An 18,561-nucleotide genomic window follows, 5' to 3' on the forward strand; every position below is an offset into this window, starting at 1 on the left:
GATGGCCACCAATTTGGATGGCTTTAAAAGGGGGTTGGACAAATTCCTGGAGGAGAATTCGATGGCTACTAGTCCCGATGGCTATGTGCTACCTCTAGAACCAGAGACAGTGAGCCTATGTACACCAGTTGCTGGGGAACATGGGTGGGAGGTTGCTGTTGTGCTCAAGCTCTGCTTGTGGGTTCCCAGTTGGCAGCTGGTTGGCCATTGTGTGAACAGGATGCTGGACTACATGGACACTTGGTCTGATCCAGCATGGCTCTTTTTATATTCTTATGACTATCACTACATCTTGTGGCAGCAAATTTCATAAGCTGCTATACATAAATTTATATTTCTGACCTGCCCTATATCAACATATTTCAGAGTAGGATACAACAATGAAAACAATCACAACCCATTATTGTCATCAACAGTGTAACACAGCATTAATAACCCAAGCAAACAAATCAAGAAGCCCCCAAAGTTTGGGTAAATAGCCAGGTTGTAACTTGGCACTGAAATGAGGCCTCAAGGGCAGTCCCACTGTGGTGCTACTTGCATACATTGTGGGAAGTACTTTGTCTGCCTTGACTCTACAGCCAATTGATTTATTTATTATATTTATATCCCGTGTTTCTCCCTCCATAAGGAACCCAAGGCAGCGTACATAATCCTCCTCCTCTCCATTTTATCCTCACAACAACAACCCTGTGAGGTAGGTTGGGCTGAGAGTCTGTGACTGGCCCACAGTCACCCAGTGAGCTTCCATGGCCGAGTGGGGACTAGAACCCAGCTCTCCCGACTCCCAGTCCAACACTCTAGGCACTACACTACACTGGCTCTCAATTAGGTGATCTCTTTGGAGAAAAAGTTATCTATTCACTTTCTCCATGCCATCCATCCATCCTATTAAAATCCCTCTATTTATTTACTATATATAAGCCTCCCCCCGCCCGCCCCCCACACACACCACTGTTCTCTGGGCAACTCACAACAAAAAGTAATAAAGTACAATTTTAAAAAATATCATAAAATAACAATTTGCACCATAAAAATTTCCAGCAGAGAGAAGAATAAAAGCAGATAATAAAAATACGAATCACCTAAACAGTGGTTCAGAACAGAATACTAAGTAACAGATACATTTAAGGCTTGGGAGAATAAAAGCCTTTATCTGGTAGCAAAACGATCCTAAAGAAGGACTGGGGAGTGGGAGCACACAGTGCATAGCCTCTGAATAGGATCCCATGGCTCGGGTAAGCATATGTGGGAGAAGACCATCTTCAGTAGCTTGGTCTCAAAGCCTTTAAAGGTTAAGACCAGCACTTTGAATTGAGCCCAGAAACAGACCATCTTCACCCCCACAGTCAGTCTCTTTCCACCCTTTACATTCTCTGAATCCCAGACAGTGTCAATATCCTTCCTGAATTCCTCCAAACAAACCCAAGCCAAAACTGATCCTCTCAATATGAACTCCATCTTGCATGCTTCCCTATATTCAGAGCAGCTATATATTGCACATGAATATATACTCAGCCCACCAATCCAATAATTTGTTGTAAGCAAGGAAGTTCCAATGCACAGTTGGAGTTTCCCTGCTTTTTATTGGAGGGACAGGGCCATATGCCTTTGAGTCCTTCTTCTGATGTGGAAACTCCCACACATGCACAAGATCCATATACATATTTTAATCACATGCAGTCTCTGGATCAGGGCAACAGAAGAAGGGCCTTGCTGGATCAAACCAAAGGTCCACCTGGTCCAGCATCCAAATTCCCATAACGACCTACTAATTACCCCTGGGAAGCCCACAAGCAGAACAGGAGGGTAACAGCCCTCTCCCAGTGTTGCTACCCAGCAAATGGTATTCAGCAGCATGCATACTGCTGCTGATTAAGGCTGCTATAGTCATCATGACTAATACCCATTGACAGACTTATCCTCCATGAATTTCCTTACCCCCTTTTAAAGCCATTTAGACTTGAAGGCATGGTTCGCACATAATGACAACCAAGAATATGGGTTGATTATGGGTTATAATTGAATCATGGGTTATCGTTACATGTGAACCCTATACTACGGTTTAATTATGGGTTGTTAAACATGAACAACCCAGGAAGAGAACCCATGGTTTGTTGTTGGGTTGTGAACTCTGGGCTGTGTGTGGTTAACAACCCATAGTTAAACCACAGTGCAGGGGTCGCATGTAATGACAACCCATGATTCAACAAGAGAGCCAGTGTGGTGTAGTGGCTAGAGTGTTGGACTGGGAATCGAGAGATCCAGGTTCTAGTCCCCACTCGGCCATGGAACCTCACTGGGTGACTTTGAGCCAGTCACAGACTCTCAGCCCAACCTACCTCACAGGGTTGTTGTTGTGAGGATAAAATGGAGAGGTGGAGGATTACGTATGCCGCCTTGGGTTCCTTAGGAGGAAAAAAGGTGGGATATAAATGTAATAAAGAAATAAACAAGAACAACCCACGATTCAACAACAACCCATACTCAACCTGTACTCTGGGATGTCATTACATGCAAACCAGGTCATAGTCATCATCACATCTTGTAGCAGCAAATTCAATAAGGTAATTATGCATATTCTGAAGAAGTAATTTCTGTTGTCTGTCCTGATTCTACTGCCAATCGGTTTCACTGGGTGACCACAAGTTCTAGTATTAGGGAGAACAGCGTCTATCCACTTTCTTCATACCATGCATAATTTCGTAATCTTCTATCATGTTCCCCTTTAGTTGTCTTTTTTCCTAAACTAAAAAGCCTCAAACAATATAGCCTTTCCAGTTAATCATCTAAGATAAAAAGGCCCACATACTTGGGTCTTTCCTCAAAGGAAGTTGCTCCTGCTCTTTTTGGTTGACCATTTTTATAATTTATTAAACAATTAGACACAGATTCCATGAATTGTTAGTTGAACAGGTATTAAAAGAGATTTCCTTTGATTTCGTATCTTGCTTCAACCTACTAATTTGAGCAAACTTCTTCACCCCCATCTTGTCCTCTTTACTACTGCTTCTTGAAAACAGATTCAGAGTTTTGTAGAGCATCAATCTTCCTATTTCGATTATTTTTTATTCAAGATGTTTTTAGATACACTCAAATTTGGGGATCTGGTGCCCATTTTTTAATTTGCTATTCAGGACCTAACTTCCCAGAGTTGCTACTGTTCATTTGGTTTGAGACCTTTTCTTTTAAGCAGCAGAGTGAAGTAGGAATAGCTAGCTGAATACTATCTGCCGCCCTGACAACACGGAGGTATTAATTTATTCACAACACGATCTCTCCTTATCCTACTGAAGAGCCTCCACGCACCAAAAGACTAAACATAGAAAATCAGCAGAACATGCAAATATTGCAGCAGCCACTAGGAACCATTCAACAATGTCTGAATATGCTAAACAAACCAGCCAAAGGAAGGTTAAGCTCTAAATCTTTCTAGCTTTTGTGAAGGGTCTCTTTTGGCAAGCACAAACTGAATACTGCAATGTTTAAGTATATGTGTATTTACAGCACATACTCTCTCACCACAGCACACCATAACATAGTTAATCAATATCAGATCATCAAACATGGACAAGATGTATGTAGCCCTATTCCCTGTGAAATCCTGCAGCAAGAACAGCTATGCATAAAAAAAACAAGACCAAAAATAATTATTATATAGCTGCAAGCAGATAAGAACTGGAGCATTGTAGGCAGACACTGTGAAGTACATATTGACAAAACACTCAGTACCTTAAGGAACATAAAAGCAGCTTCCCTATTCAGCAGAATATGCTACTCTGAATAGTTATATTTCACAATTAATTCACTGTTGAGAACCAACACAGAGAATATAAACACTGAAGAACCTTGAAGAAAGGAGCTCAGAAGAAATTTCAATATAAGGATGGAATCCTACAGAAAAGGGCTGGAAGGAGACAAGAAAAAACCGCCTAAAAGAAGGAAATAAATAACTGCAAAGATTAGGAATGGGGGGGCGGGGTGGGGGGGAATAGCCAGTGAAGATTTCAATGCAAGACAACAGGATGTTATCTCAAAGCACAAGCAATATAGGGAATTAAAGAAATAGAACAGATTCTTCATTACACCTTACAATATCAGTACATTTTTAAAAGACTAACAGCACAAATATGTAGGTCCCACTGTGTGTTTCTCCCTAGTGTGTTTAGGATTGCAACCTATGAGATCATGAAATCCAGTCCCCTTACTTTAATATTTTTTCTGGTGTTGCCTCTGAAGTAGTTCCTTGATTATTTAAGATTATGTACTTGTTCTCCTGGTTGTAAATGTAACACAGTTGTATTGAAGGCAGGATATTTAGACAATTAATGTTTTTACTTGTAGTTATGTTTATCATTCACGTTAAATGCCAGTCTTCACTGACAGCACAGTATCTCAAGGACTCAGATAACAGCCCCAACAATGATGGGAGTTGTACTTCAACACATCTGGAAGGCACCAGGTTGGGAGAGGCTGCTCTACACAGTGTCAAGTTAAGAAAGATGCACCACAGCACAACAAAAGAATGTAAAGGAGCAAGCTACAGCTTAAGGCCCTTTCCAGACAAATATATATATATTCACTGCACTATATTCAAGTTAGTCCTCATTCATAGCTAATATCATATACCATACCCATGTAATAGAAGCCAGGATGGATAGCCAAAGGGGATAGAGGAAGTCATCTTTTGTTTTTACAGGAGAGGTGAAGAGAATGGTGCAGATGAAAGCTAAAAAGGGGAAGAAAGTAAAACAAAAAAATATTCACGCAATAGCCATTTAGCACAGGAGCCACTGAAAAAGAAATTTTGTTGTTTTAAGTGAGGGAAGTGTATAAGATCAATGTCTTAAGGCCAAGGCTTAATGGACAAAATGGTACAATGCCCCATCTACTCTCTGCAGTCAATTGGAGAAAAAATAATAAAATCAGAAAGGTAGCACTTGCCTTTGGGGTATGAAGGCTATGATCCTCATCGCCTTTGCTTGGAATACATTTGAATGATTTCAGATAAACAGACTTCCTTTGCATGATTTTAGGATCAGATGTATCTGCTCATGTCTATTTATTGACTCTGGGATTTTGTCTTCATACTTCAGAGAAAAATATGGAAACAACCACTCCCACATTTAAGAGGTTTAGAGGCAGCTCTTGTAAACGCACTTCAATCATAGGAACACAGGAAGCTGCCTTGTACTGCGTCAAACCATTGGTCCATCCAGTCCAGTACTAACACAATGGCTGGGTTTGCACGTCACGGTAAGACATGGTGTTGTATTTTTCTGAATAAGCCATGGTGGTTTATCGTGTCATCTGTGTATGGTTTTCCTGTACCACGATGACTTATTTCCTCAAAATAAGCCACTCTGATAAGCCACAGTTTGCAGCGAGGTTTATTTAAGCCACTGTGGCTTATCATGTCGTCTGGCGCTCACTGTGGCTTATTCCAATTGCCCACAGAGTTGGCTTGCAAGAGCAGCCAAAACTGCTTCAGCCGTTCTGCTCCAGCCTGCAAAGCCCTTTTTCTGAGATCTGACAAGCAGCCCTGGGACAACCACAGCCAAACAAGCACAGCCTTCCCTGATACACACTACAGTTACAAAATGACAGCTTTCCCTGAGTACAATGACAGCCTTGCGTTATCATGCTACCCCGCTACAGCGAAGTAACACAATGAAAGCCTTCCCTGATCGCTACTTTGAAACGGCACAACTTGGGAAATAAAGGGAAATGGGAGAATAGGGAAAGAACGGCTCACTTTTCCATGAAGCACAGTTCCACAATTATCCACAACAGCATCTGGAGGGTCCCCATGAAGGCACCCCAGCTGTGCAATTTCACCCCATTGCAGCAAACAGTCAAGGAGCTAAAGTTCCCACCCCCTTTTTCCTTTCTGTCCAGCCTTCCCTGATTGCATGATCCTGCAGCTGAGAAGTAACACAATGCCAGCCTTCCCAGATTTTGCGATCCTGTAGCAGCAAAGTAACACAATGCCACCCTTCCCAGGTAGCACAATCCCACTACAGCAAAGTTACACAATCACAAACTTTCCTGATCACTACCGTGAAAATGCACTAATGCGCATTTGTGTAAAAGAAGAAAAAGTAGAGGAAAAGATCCCTGTTCGCAACTGTGAAAATGCGCAAATTTGGAAATGTAAAGAAGTGCAAAGGAAAAATAAAAAATAAAGAGGAACAGGCAAATGCAGAATAGGGCAAACACATGCTCACTTTTCCGTGAAAAAGCAAAACTGCGCTGTTATCCACTACAGCTTTTGGACTCTCCCCATGAGGGGTCCCCACCTGTGCAATTTCATCCGATTCCAGAAAACTGCCAAGGAGTTATAGCCCCCACTTCCTTTTCTGGCCACTTCGTGAAAAAGCGAAATCTGGCAGTACAGCACAGCCTCCTCTGATCACATGATCCCCCTACTGCAAAATTCAACATTTACAGCCCTCCATGATATGACTGATACTGCTCACTTTTTCATGACAATTGCAATGCAAGGGAAGCTAGGATACCATGCGGCAGAGTGGGAAAACTGGAGAGGGAGGAGGGGAGAGAGCAGGGAAAATAAGCTACTCATAGTAGCTTATTTGGTGGATCATGTGGGGGATGACAGTAGTTTATTTTCAGAATAAGCTACTGTGAATAGGTTATTAAACCACCATGGCTTAAAGTGACATGCAAACCTGGCCACTGACTAGTAGTGGCTCACCAGGGTTTCAGGCAGGATTCTTTCTTCTCCCTACCTGGAGATGCTGGGGATTGAACCTAGAACCTTCGGCATGCAAAGCCTCAACTTGGATCTTAATATATACTGAACATTCTTTATGCTCCATGCTAGTAACTCCTTCCATACATCCCTCTATGGATGTATCTACACTACAAAACTAAACGAGTTTAACTGGATATCTTATGAAGCCTTTGCTGTTAAACATCTCCTATTACTCCCCCTACAGAAATCATATTATTATTCCCCGAGTATGGGTTAAGCATGGGTTGTCGTTGAATTGTGGGTTGCCACTGAATCATTGGGTTGTCACCCAGAGTTCTTAACCCAACAACAAACCATGGGTCCTCTTCCAGGGTTGTTCATGGTCAACAATCCATAGTTAAACCATAATGCCAGGGTTCACATGTAACGGCATTGACCCAATGGGTCAATGACAACCCATACTCTATGTTGTCGTTATGTGCAACATTCTTTTTGTCTTCAACTAGTGAGTTCTGACAAGGGCTGCCATCACTCTTTTCCCCTCACTTTTTTTCTAAGAGGAGCAAGAAAGACAATGATGAAAAGACAGTGAGGAGAACCCAGACAGAGGAGAAAGATGTGCACATGAAGCTGCCTTATTCTGAATCAGACTATCAGACTATCTGATTTAGCATTATATATCCCAACTGGCAGCAGCTCTCCAAGGTCCCTGGCAGAGGTCTTTTCCAGCTGTCATCTATCTCCTTTTAACTGGATATGTCAGGGATTGAATCTGGAGGTACTTCCAGAGGAGGCTATTATTGTCAAATTGTACTGCCTGATTCATGGAATTTTATGGAGGGTCCAGTCAACATCGTGATCCATTTGAAATCAGACTGCATTTTCCCACTGCTATATATGTCTTTTTTTAACTGCAAAAAAAATCCAGTAAGAAGTGAAAACGTGGACAGCCATGCAATTTTTCAGCAGGTGTGAGCAGAAAAACACACAATTGAGGCACAAAAGGAGGACCTGCCCCTGGGGAAGGTGGATAAGGTGTTTGGGGTGCCCCTCCTTTCTCTATTGCTTGCTATGCATTTCCCACTGCAGAGCCATTCTGGATCCTGCAAAGTAAGCCTTTTCCCCTCTCCCAAGAGCTTACAAAGCAAGGAGAGATCCCACACAAGCTTACAAAGCAAGGAGAGATCCCACACAACACAGCAGCACTTCTAAGGAGGATCAATCCATAAGGCTGCAATTCTCTTACTAATGCTTGATAAATGTGTGTTCATTTATTTTAAAAATCCAAAATTTCACTATGCTAAAACAGAGGCACTCTGAAATTGTGCAAGACCTGCCTGGATTTACTTTCTTTAAAAAGAGAGAGCTGACACGTACATACCTTGTCAATTTCAACTGCTGTCTCCCTCTCCCTTTGAAGAAACAGTGTTTGAAAACAATGAATCAAAGCAGTCCATTCAAATACAGGGAGAAGGGGAAAGTTGAGCATCTCATGACATTCAGCAGTTAGCTTGGTAGTGAAACTCATAAAAAAATCAAGGGCAACACAAGTTTTCTAGTTGTGTTGTGGAAATACCAGAAAACTGAGGATGTACAGCAAGGGAGGGCAGAAAGTAGATCTCCAGATATTTTGGACTTCAACTCCCAGCATTTCTGACCACTGGCTATGCTGGCAAGGGCTTCTGGGAGTTGAAGTCCAAAATATCTGGAGATCTACCTTCTGCTCATGCTTGATGTACAGCCTCATCGTAATCGGACCTGAAAGATTGAAGACTAACCCTCTATATTAAATTAGATATGCATTATGATGCAAACAAGGTAAACTGATTAAGCTGGAATGGCAACCCCCAAATTAAATATCCCTAAGCAGTGCGTATACTTCATACATTCTACTTGCATAGTACCAATACAGAGAGAGATTTATCAGAAGCTTTTACTGGTTACAGTCTGCTGGGAAGACTAAGGACAGATGAATATTAAAAGAAACACTCTCCTGTAATAAAAATCAAGAGGAAGGCGCTTGCTTATCCTCAATGACATTTAAACTCAACCATTCTCTGAACAACTGTACACAATGGGTCAGGTCAAACAAAATTCTAATCAGGTACATGCTGAGGGCTCATGCACCCCCACCTCCCCCTGCATGCTCAGGATCAATGTCTTACTTCCTTTTTAGTAAAAACTATAGTTTGCCATTACATCTGAACTGGCAAGCTATGGTTTACTATTGGCCTCCAAATCAGGACTGCAATCCACTATTTGAATCTTATTTGCAATTCTAGTTTGGAGGGCACTAGCAAACCACTGTTGATGTTGTTAAAGTGCTGCACTCAATATGCCAACAAATTTGGAACACTCAACAGTGGCCACAAGACTGGAAAAGGTCAGTTTACCTTCCAATTCCAAAGAAGGGCAATGCCAAAGAGTGTTCAAACTACCGCACAATTGCGCTCATTTCACATGCCAGCAAGGTGATGCTCAAAATCCAACAAGCTAGGCTCCAGCAGTATGTGAACCGAGAACTACTGGAAGTACAAGCTAGGTTCCGAAGAGGCAGAGGAAATAGAGATCAAATCATCAACATTTGCTGGTTCATGGAGAAAGCAAGAGAATTCCAGAAAAACGTCTATTTCTGCTTCATTGACTACGCTAAAGCCTTTGATTGTGTGGATCATAACAAACTGTGGCAAATTCTTAAAGAGATGGGAGTACCAGACCACCTTACCCATCTCCTGAGAAACCTGTACGAGGGTCAAGAAGCAACAGTAAGAACCGGACATGGAACTACTGATTGGTTCAAAATTGGGAAAGGAGTACGACAAGGGTGCATATTGTCACCCTGCTTATTTAACTTATATGCAGAGTACATCATGAGAAATGCCGGGTTGGATGAATCACAGGTTGGAATTAAGATTGCTGGGAGAATTATCAACAACCTCCGATACGCAGACGATACCACACTAATGGCAGAAAGTGAAGAGGATCTAAAGAGCCTCTTGTTGAGGGTGAGTGCAAAAGCTGGTTTGAAACTCAACATTAAAAAAAACGAAGATCATGGCATCTGGCCCCATCACTTCCTGGCATATAGAAGGGGAAGAAATGGAAGCAGTGACAGATTTTACTTTCTTGGGCTCCAAGATCACCGCAGACAGTGACTGTAGCCATGAAATTAAAAGACGCTTGCTCCTTGGGAGGAAAGCTATGGCAAAGCTAGACAGCATAGTAAGAAGCAGAGACATCACCTTGCCAACAAAGGTCTGCATAATCAAAGCTATGGTTTTCCCAGTAGTAATGTATGGCTGTGAGAGCTGGACTATAAGGAAGGCTGAGTGCCGAAGAATTGATGCTTTCGAACTGTGGTGCTGGAGGAGACTCTTACGAGTCCCCTGGACTGCAAGGTCAAATCAGTCCATCCTAAAGGAAATCAACCCTGACTGCTCATTGGAAGGACAGATACTGAAACTGAAGCTGAAATATTTTGGCCACCTAATGTGAAGAGAAAACTCCCTGGAAAAGACCCTGATGCTGGGAAAGATTGAAGGTAAAAGGAGAAGGGGACGGCAGAGGATGAGATGGCTAGATAGCATCACGGATGCAATGAATATGAACTTGAGCACGCTCCGGGAGAGAGCGCAGGACAGGAAGGCCTGGCGTGCTATGGTCCATGGGGTCACGAAGAGTTGGACACGACTTAATGACTGAACAACAACAACAACAAAGCATTCAAAGGAACTCAGTACTCCCTGCTTGTATTGCTTAAGAATGGAGATGACCTATGTCAAGGGAGCCCTATTAATCTTTTGATTTTCTACCAACCACATATCCATAACTTCAACTAAGCAGCTGGTTATTCTCAACACATGCAAATTTCATCACAAGAAAATGTGACTAGATCAGAACAAAGATCTATCAAGCCCAGCATTCTGTCTCCAGCAGTGGCTAGCCATATGGTCAGTTTGCAAGCTTCTGAGAACACTACCTCCTGCTGTTTGTCTCTGGTGTTTGGCAGTCAAAGACACAGTGTTTGAATATGCAAGTTCTTTCTTGGCTGTCATCGGTAGTAGCTATTGATAGAACCCTGTTTTAAAGCCACCCAATCCAGTGGCCATCTCCACATATTGTAGGAAGGAATTTCATCACTCATAAACTGTAGCAGGGAAACCCGTCTCCAAGCTCGGGGTGACCACTTATCGAATGCAGGGCGGGCAGAGTGCAGAGGGGATCTTCTTCTCGGTGCTCCAGCTGCTCTGCATTTGCAGCTAGATAGCCGATTTTGGCTGTCTAGCCCTGGGACTCCGGAGCACGGGGCGCGGGGTGGCAGGAAGGCTGGATGACACACAGGAAACATCGTACCAGCACTTCTGCACTCCCCACCCCTGGGAACTCCTCCTTTTGTCCCACTCCACACTGCTCTTCCAAGTACAGAGCTGGGGATGATCAACACTGCCTACAAGGCAGCAGGGGAGCAGTCAGTTCTCCAGGAACCGATCTCAGAGTGCAGGCTCCAAAGTCAGTTCCCGAAAACCAAACAAGCCTATGGCCGTCTAGCCACTGTCTAGCGGCCATAGGATGGTGCCCTAAGTTGCAGATAAGAAGGAGATATTATATATGCTTAAGCCCTGTATATGATTCAGGAACTGTACAAACAGAAAGGAAATTTGAAGAGGCATGTAGAGAATACAGGAACTGCAAAAATTAATTACACTGATATTAAAGCACATGGGGTACATGGAGATTTTTTATTTAAGTTTTAATGCTTTATTATTCTCTATGGTTTCTGACAGCTTTCAAAAAGAGGAACACACAGAAAGTGAGTCTGCTAGCCTGGAGCAAATACTTAAATTTCTAAAGCTAAACACAAGAGCAGAATGTTAGAAAAGAACAACAGATGTTAAAATAGACTTCAAGTAAGTCTATACTTGTGAACAGTGACCTCTAATTATCACAGACCAATTCTTAAAGCTACTGCACCAGAATAAAAAGCTTGGATCCAGATTAAAGCACGTGCAACAGGCTGGTGGAAGCAGACTTCTCTGATCCCTCCTACCCTCGGTAGTCGATCAAGCCCCATGAAAATGCTACATAGAAAGAAGGTCAGGGGACCCTGCTGAATGAGTTGGGAGATTCCAAAAAGTCGGGTGGTGGATTTCAAAAGGTATTGAAATGGAGGTTCAAACACATTAAAGCAGAATCCTGGAAGAAATCCAAGTACCCTTTACTTCAGCTTGAGAGAAATCTCTGACATTATTATTGGACAACAAAGCTTTCACCAGAAAAGAAATGATGTGTACAACCCTTAAGACCTGAATGTTACCATCTACCCAAAAAATTGGTAAGGATTGCTCTAAAACCTATCAACACAGACTAAACTGTATGTAAAAGATAAGCCGACTTCTAAGTTTGTAAGATTCTTTCTGCCTACAGAAATCCTGCCTAACTCCTCAACAGTCTTTCACTGAAAGGACACGAGGAGGAGGGAAGTAAATAACTAGATGCACCACACTTCAAAGTAGAGCAAATACAATGGTTTGATAGGAAATGAGTGCTGGAGTGGCAGAGAGCTCTGCTAGGAAGGTTATAGACCGAGGAGGTAAGAAGACACAGTAAGCTTCTCATACTGATTAATATAACTGGCAACAACTCTCTAGTGAGAAGTATTTCCCTAAGGGGATAAGTAAACAAATTCGCAAGCAGCAAACTTGACCTTTGTTTACTCAGCATTAACAATCCACTAAAATCCGACTACCAGTATTTGCTCTCAATGACAGGATGGGGTGGGTGGGTCTGAAAGTGAAGCTCATATTCTGGTATAGTGAGAGAACAGAGAAAACAAACTGTATTAGCAGGAGAAAGACTTAAGTATCTTGTAGGCACCTCTTAAGTTGTATTCAGGCGTTCTTGTTATGGGTGTAAAGAACATGTGAGGGGGAGAACAAGAACAAGCACACTAGCTTCATCTCCTCCATCTCATTGCTCAGTGCCCTCCATGCGTGGAGGATGAAGTTCCGCAGTGAAAAAAATCAAGGTTTTAAATCACACAGGGAGTCTACATGGATAGAAAAAGCAACCCTCAGTATGTGAAGGTCAAGCTAGCATGCTCATCCTCGCTCTTTTAAGCCCATTTTATGTAAGTTTTGTAAAATGGGCTCAAATCAATATTGTGCAAAAGGAGTGATTCGAAAGAGGGTTTTATTTAGTACAGAACACGTACCCAAAAAGCTTGGGGCAGGCAGCCACATACAAGAAACCAAACATAAAATATCCAGTTAACTGGCTTGCAAAGCAGTCTGTGCATGTATACAAGAGAGCTCTCACGAGCAGCACCAAAAGGGAGCCTGAGAAGGAATACACATGGCAAAATATATATGTACATACAAAGCAAACTGACAGCAGACTCAAGACATGTTTTTCCCACAGTGTAATGAGTTTTCCAATTACTAGGCAGAATCACATGCAACTGGGTTGTCTGAAGCGTGTGCATTGACCTCTGTTCAACAAGCAGGTTTCTGCAGCTTGCTGTAAGCCCAAAACATGCTGGATTTCCTTTACAGAAATTTGTTCCCATGGAAGAGGAGGAAGAATTGTGTCTCTGCCATGACCGCAAGACACTACCAAAAGCAAAAGAATAGTTTCCTGAATCCATCTTAACATTCAGATGATGCAAAATTATTTAGACCTAAGAATTAGATTAAGAGGCCTGCAAGAGGAACCAGGACCATAGGGTTTTGAAGGATATATATTCAGCACTTTTAGTTTCCTTTAAAAGACCTGAATTAAACAATTTAGAAACTTTGAGACTTACTAAATATATGATTCAGAAGCAAAAAAATCTTAGTGTCACTGTTACACATTTTTTTTTTAGATTTCTTACACTTGATTTGGCAAATAAGCTTGATTCTGTGCATACTGAGCCACCAAGCTTTTCATGGGGGTTTATGTAGATGAAAGACTACATACCTATTAGATAACAAAACAAAAATAGGCTACTGTGAAACGAAGAGTTTAAGCAAGGTGGGTGGATTTTCTTCCATGAAGCTCTCTTTTGCAGGCAATCTAATTCTAAAAAGCAGTGGTATATTACCATATGGTACGCCTACCAGAGCTATCTTTAACATCTTCCCCGGAATTGCAGGCTATGTTTTCTGCAACTATGCAGTAATCTGCTCTTAAAGAAACACTGACAAATTGACTTATCTGAAAGTCTGCATTTCATGTTTCAGATGAAAAAATATCTATTGTCCAAAGGTCTAATCCTATAAACCACAGCACAAGCATGGCAGCAGCTCATAGCATCAATGCTGGTGGACTACCACAGCCATGCTTGCCATCCAGACGAGAATGTACCTTAAATGGGTATCTATGGGCCATAGTCTCTGTGGAGCACTTGCATTCCTGTTCCCCCAAAGACTGCACAATGAGAGCAAGCACCTGCCCTCTTAGAATTGTGAAAACTCTTAAAAAGAACTGGAGAGCGAGAGGGAGATCAACTTTTTTCACCAATTTCAGAACGTTTGATTTCCCCACCATGTTTACTAGTCAACATATAAAGCCCCAAACCAAAGGCAAGAAGTGGGTATCTTGCCCTCTTCATATTCTTTTGCAAACTGAGAAAAATGGATAGATAACCCAACTCCCGGATGTGTCCGTACAGTAAGTTTTTCTAGTCAGTCTCAAACATCATGAAGAGTTTTCTCAAAAATGCAGTTGTCCATTCAGATGACTGGGGTTAGGTTTGGCTCTGGCAAGCAGAATAAATATACAACAAGAGTTTATACTCAAAAATCCTTGTCAACCTTAATTAGATAGAAAGTATCATCAATCCACAACAGATTATTATATCAAATGGCAGGATGACTGCGCCTTTTCCCTGTTTGGAGACAACATACTCTTTAAGCTAACCATCTACTTGCATATTTCAGGGGTATAGTCCAACTATTATTTCTAGAAGTATTCCAAATGCAGTAAAAGAGATGAAGGGTTTGTCTCAAGGGTATAAGCAAAGATGGAAGCTGTTTATGCCTTAGTATTGTTTCTGGGGCTCCAAGAAGCGTGAGCACTGAGAGATGCCCCATACATTTGCCAGTACAAACAAAGGCAGTTTTGTGGCTCTGGCAGAAAAACGGTTTCCTCCAGCTTCTTTCTATGACGTCCTAGAAGCCTTCTAGGACCTCTGGACCCAAGGAGATGGACACAAACCTGTGCCAGATATTTTTAATAGTAAGAATAAGAGAGGAGCTTTGCGAGGCATAGGATTTTGACAGCTATTGTGCCTAAAACAGATGAAAAGGATTGGGTTATCCTAACATTTGTCAAGAATAATTCACAGAGGTTCTCAGAAGCATTATGGAGAAGTATGTTTTACAGGATCAAGATCAAAGCAAGTCTTCTACAACAAAATGATACATCCTTTTACTATTTAAGTCCCTGACATCCCCCAGGAGCACATTGTGTTTTACTTTGTAAGCCACTTAGTTGGTTTGTGTTGATTATCATAATTAAATTGCCTCTACTCCAACCTGGAAGGACTGAAGATTATTTGGTTGTGCTTTTGAACTAGGAAATCAAACAGAACCGCAGGCCCTACACATTATGCATGTGTCTGTTAGCTAACGACCATTTCTGCCAGTTTAGACAATACAGCTGTTTCCATGTTGTAAGTATCTGTGTAAGTGCCTGTCCTTTTCTATACCTTCTTGCTATAACAGTGTCAAACAAAAGTCAGCCAATTGTAACCTAATTACATTTTAGCATTTCAGAAAAGGTGCCATTTATTTTTAGCTTTTTACTGCATGGTATTTTGAAAGTATTAAAAAGTCTAGCAAATGTGGGCTACACTCCTCAGAATAATTATCTTTGTGTGGTTTTAATATAGGCCTGTCCTATGAATGTCGTTTACTCAGAAGTTAAAACCAGAGTTCAGTGAGGCTTACTGCTGTCTGTGTATAGGACTATAGCTTTAACTTGTCAGACTCCCGCAAACCTCTTCCATTACTTTTCAAAGTTTCAGATTAGGGGAGGAGGAGAATATATATATTCCCAGTTGTAAGACTTCCATTCTCTCAAGACTTTTACACACCTTTTCCCTTCACAGCAAGAGACCCTACATAAAAAGACACCCCCACCCCATTTGCAATCTGCAAGACCAAAATGAAAGCATATTCTCTACTATAAAACAATGTGTGTCTTCTACGTGCCCTGTAGTGACTTTCAGGAACTATGACATTGACTTCTAAATGTAGATAATGTTTTTTTAAAAAAAAATCTTTTTCTTTTTTTACCAAACCAGAGGTTAACAGATTTTTTTAAAAATGCATCAAGAAAAACAAGAACAGTGCAACAACATGGCCGGGATCAACCGCAAGAGTACAAAAGGAGGAAGGGGATTTCTCAGGGTTATTGTCCAAGATGTCTAGCCTCCGACATAACAGCACCAGCTGCATTAACTGTCAGCCTTAACTGTCAGCCTCAGCAAAAACAACAACACACACAAATAAACTCCCTCTGGCTCAAAGTTGGACACCCCATATGTTACTTACTCACAAGCACCACTTGAGAGATTGGTCTCATGGAAGAGACTGTTGGGGACAAGGGGTGATTGATTACAAGACTCCCATACTCCCTTGAGAAGGATGGGACGGAGATCAAAACAAGGGATGCAATTTCATTTTATGGCTACAAAAAGAAGCCACTAGGGAGTCACCAAGCTGTTGTCTAAGCGGAGATGGTGGGGGAGGGAAGTACAGGAGGACATACGGGGTATCTGATGAGACTACAACCCTCACATCCCCCCTTTTCAACCCCATTCAACTCACTTCAAGGAGTTCAGATCATGTAAACCTCCCCACATCCCATTTTGATAGTGGCAGTTCAGACAACAGCACCCAGAAATTACACCTGCCAAAACACCCTTATCTCAGCTCCCAAGCTTGCTACGGTCCAGGAACAAAACAACACAAACTTTTAGGATAGGAGGCAGTTTAGTGGCAACCACCCAAATGCATCTGTCTATACAGATACACAACCAACCCACTTCCCCTTTCAGCAGAAGAGGAACACTGCGGTTGAATCCCCCCCCTTCCACCATTGTGGCACAGAAGAGACCCAGAACCTTCTCCCCAACAATCACTTCCATTTTATCACGAGGAACCAGCACCATATAACGCCCTTTCAAATCCTTCCTTTTTTTATCTTTTTAATACGGGGGTGGGGGCTATACAGTGGAAACCGCCAAACGTGAACGAACAGCGACCAATAAAGATACCTTAAACACGTCCCCCATTTCCGCCTAGCAGGGAACGTATGTGCAAGAAAGGGAAAGGTGGAAACCGGGGGAGAGGTCAAGGGTAAGCAGAGGGAGCGCAGAGGCGGGAAGGCAGAAGGCGCAAACATGGACGGGAGGCCGGTCGGCCCTGAGGCGGGGAGGAGGGCGGCGGGGAAAAGCGAGGCTGCGCGGTGAGCTGGGGCGGGGGGGAGCGTCGCACACAAAGGGTGCGAGGAAAGAGGCTTGAACGCCCTGACGAGGGGTTTGCTCAGAAGTAAATGCCACGGATTTCCCCGCAGGACCAGCGCTCCCAAGCCAGGCTGGGCAGGAGAGGCGCTCAAAGGAGACAGCCACGGGGCTTCGGGGGCGGAGGGAGACGCGCGAGGGCTTCCCGCGCTGGCCGGGGCCGGGGCCGGGGCCCGGGCGGGCGCGCTGAGGTGTCAGCCGCCCGCGGGCGAGCCGTGCCGGCAGAGCCCGACAGCGGCCCGGGGAAAGACCCGCTGAGGAAGGCGGGCGGGAAGGGCTCCCGCGAGAGAGCCGGCTGAGGCCCGCCCGCCCCGAACACTTACAACAAGAAGCTCATGGCGGCGGAGCGGGACCAACAGCGGCTGCCTCAGCTCGGCTCCCAGTGGCAGGAAGGCGGCCCCGGAGGAGGAAGGCGGGCGGGCGGCGAGCGCGGCGGGGCGGGGACTGGCGGGGCCAGGAGCCGCCGCCGCCGCCTTTCTCCTCAGCGTCGTCTTTTCCCGCCTCCTTCCTGTCTGCGCCTCAGAGGCAGCCTGCCTTCCCCGGCCTGGGGCTCTGCGCCTGTGTGGGACTGCAGATCCCATCATCCCCAGCCAGCAAGGCTGCCGTGGAGCGAGCGGTGGCTGCTTCTCCGCCTCCTCTCTGAAGCGTCGGCTGCCACCGAGACTTGTTGAAACCCTTAGGTTGGGAAACTTGTGGCCCTCCAGATGTTCTGGACTACAGTTCCCAGCAGCCCTAGCCAATGGTGAAGGAGCATGGGAGTTGTAGGCCAAAATATCTGGGGGGGGTCACAAGTTGCCTACTCTCAATAATGATTTTTTTTTTTTTTTAACTATCACCATGCGCTCAGTGATGGCAGGCCTCTTTATTCATGGCTTTGTTCTGTCTACAGCAGAGACCACCTTTGACATATTATTTTATTGCCAAGGTTCCCTTCTCCGCTTGGGCCCTCACCAGCTGCATGACGTATTCCATAGTACTGGAGTAGCAGAGTGGAAAAGGCTTTGCAAGAGAGCAAAAGAGGGGGAACTCCTTCAAACTGGATTAGATGGGGGAACTGCAGATACGGTTGGAACAGGATAACATCCAGCCTTTTGGTGGTCCTTGGCATCATGCACTTGGGCCCCTTATAATCTCTTCTATACCCCGTGTCAGAAGCAAGAAACAGCCTCTTCTCCCTCTGGGTGGCACAGTGATGTGGCATGGAGAAACGGGATCCAAACCTCTCAAGGGATCCAATTTTGACCAATGGTCACAGCGGTGGCTCTGCTCCATTATTATTATTGGACGGGGAGGGGGGCTCTTACCTGATTTTTATACCGTTTTGTTGTGTCTTTGCATA

At 43.6% G+C, this 18,561-nt stretch overlaps 1 protein-coding gene across 1 annotated transcript in view; it reads right to left on the reverse strand.

Annotated features, from left to right (window-relative positions):
• MOB1B (MOB kinase activator 1B) overlaps positions 1-17,606 on the reverse strand; it is a 51,593-nt gene extending 33,987 nt beyond the window's left edge. Inside the window, exon 1 of the mRNA XM_084855376.1 lies at positions 17,546-17,606. Coding sequence (XP_084711502.1) covers positions 17,546-17,559 — 14 coding nt within the window. The 5' untranslated portion in view covers positions 17,560-17,606. The remainder of the gene's footprint in view (positions 1-17,545) is intronic.
• Between the last annotated feature and the right edge of the window lie 955 nt (positions 17,607-18,561).

The sequence above is a fragment of the Heloderma suspectum genome, chromosome 5 (assembly GCF_057233095.1).
Source record: "Heloderma suspectum isolate Gila_16-S chromosome 5, 16-S_ref, whole genome shotgun sequence".
Classification (NCBI taxonomy): Eukaryota; Metazoa; Chordata; class Lepidosauria; order Squamata; family Helodermatidae; genus Heloderma; species Heloderma suspectum.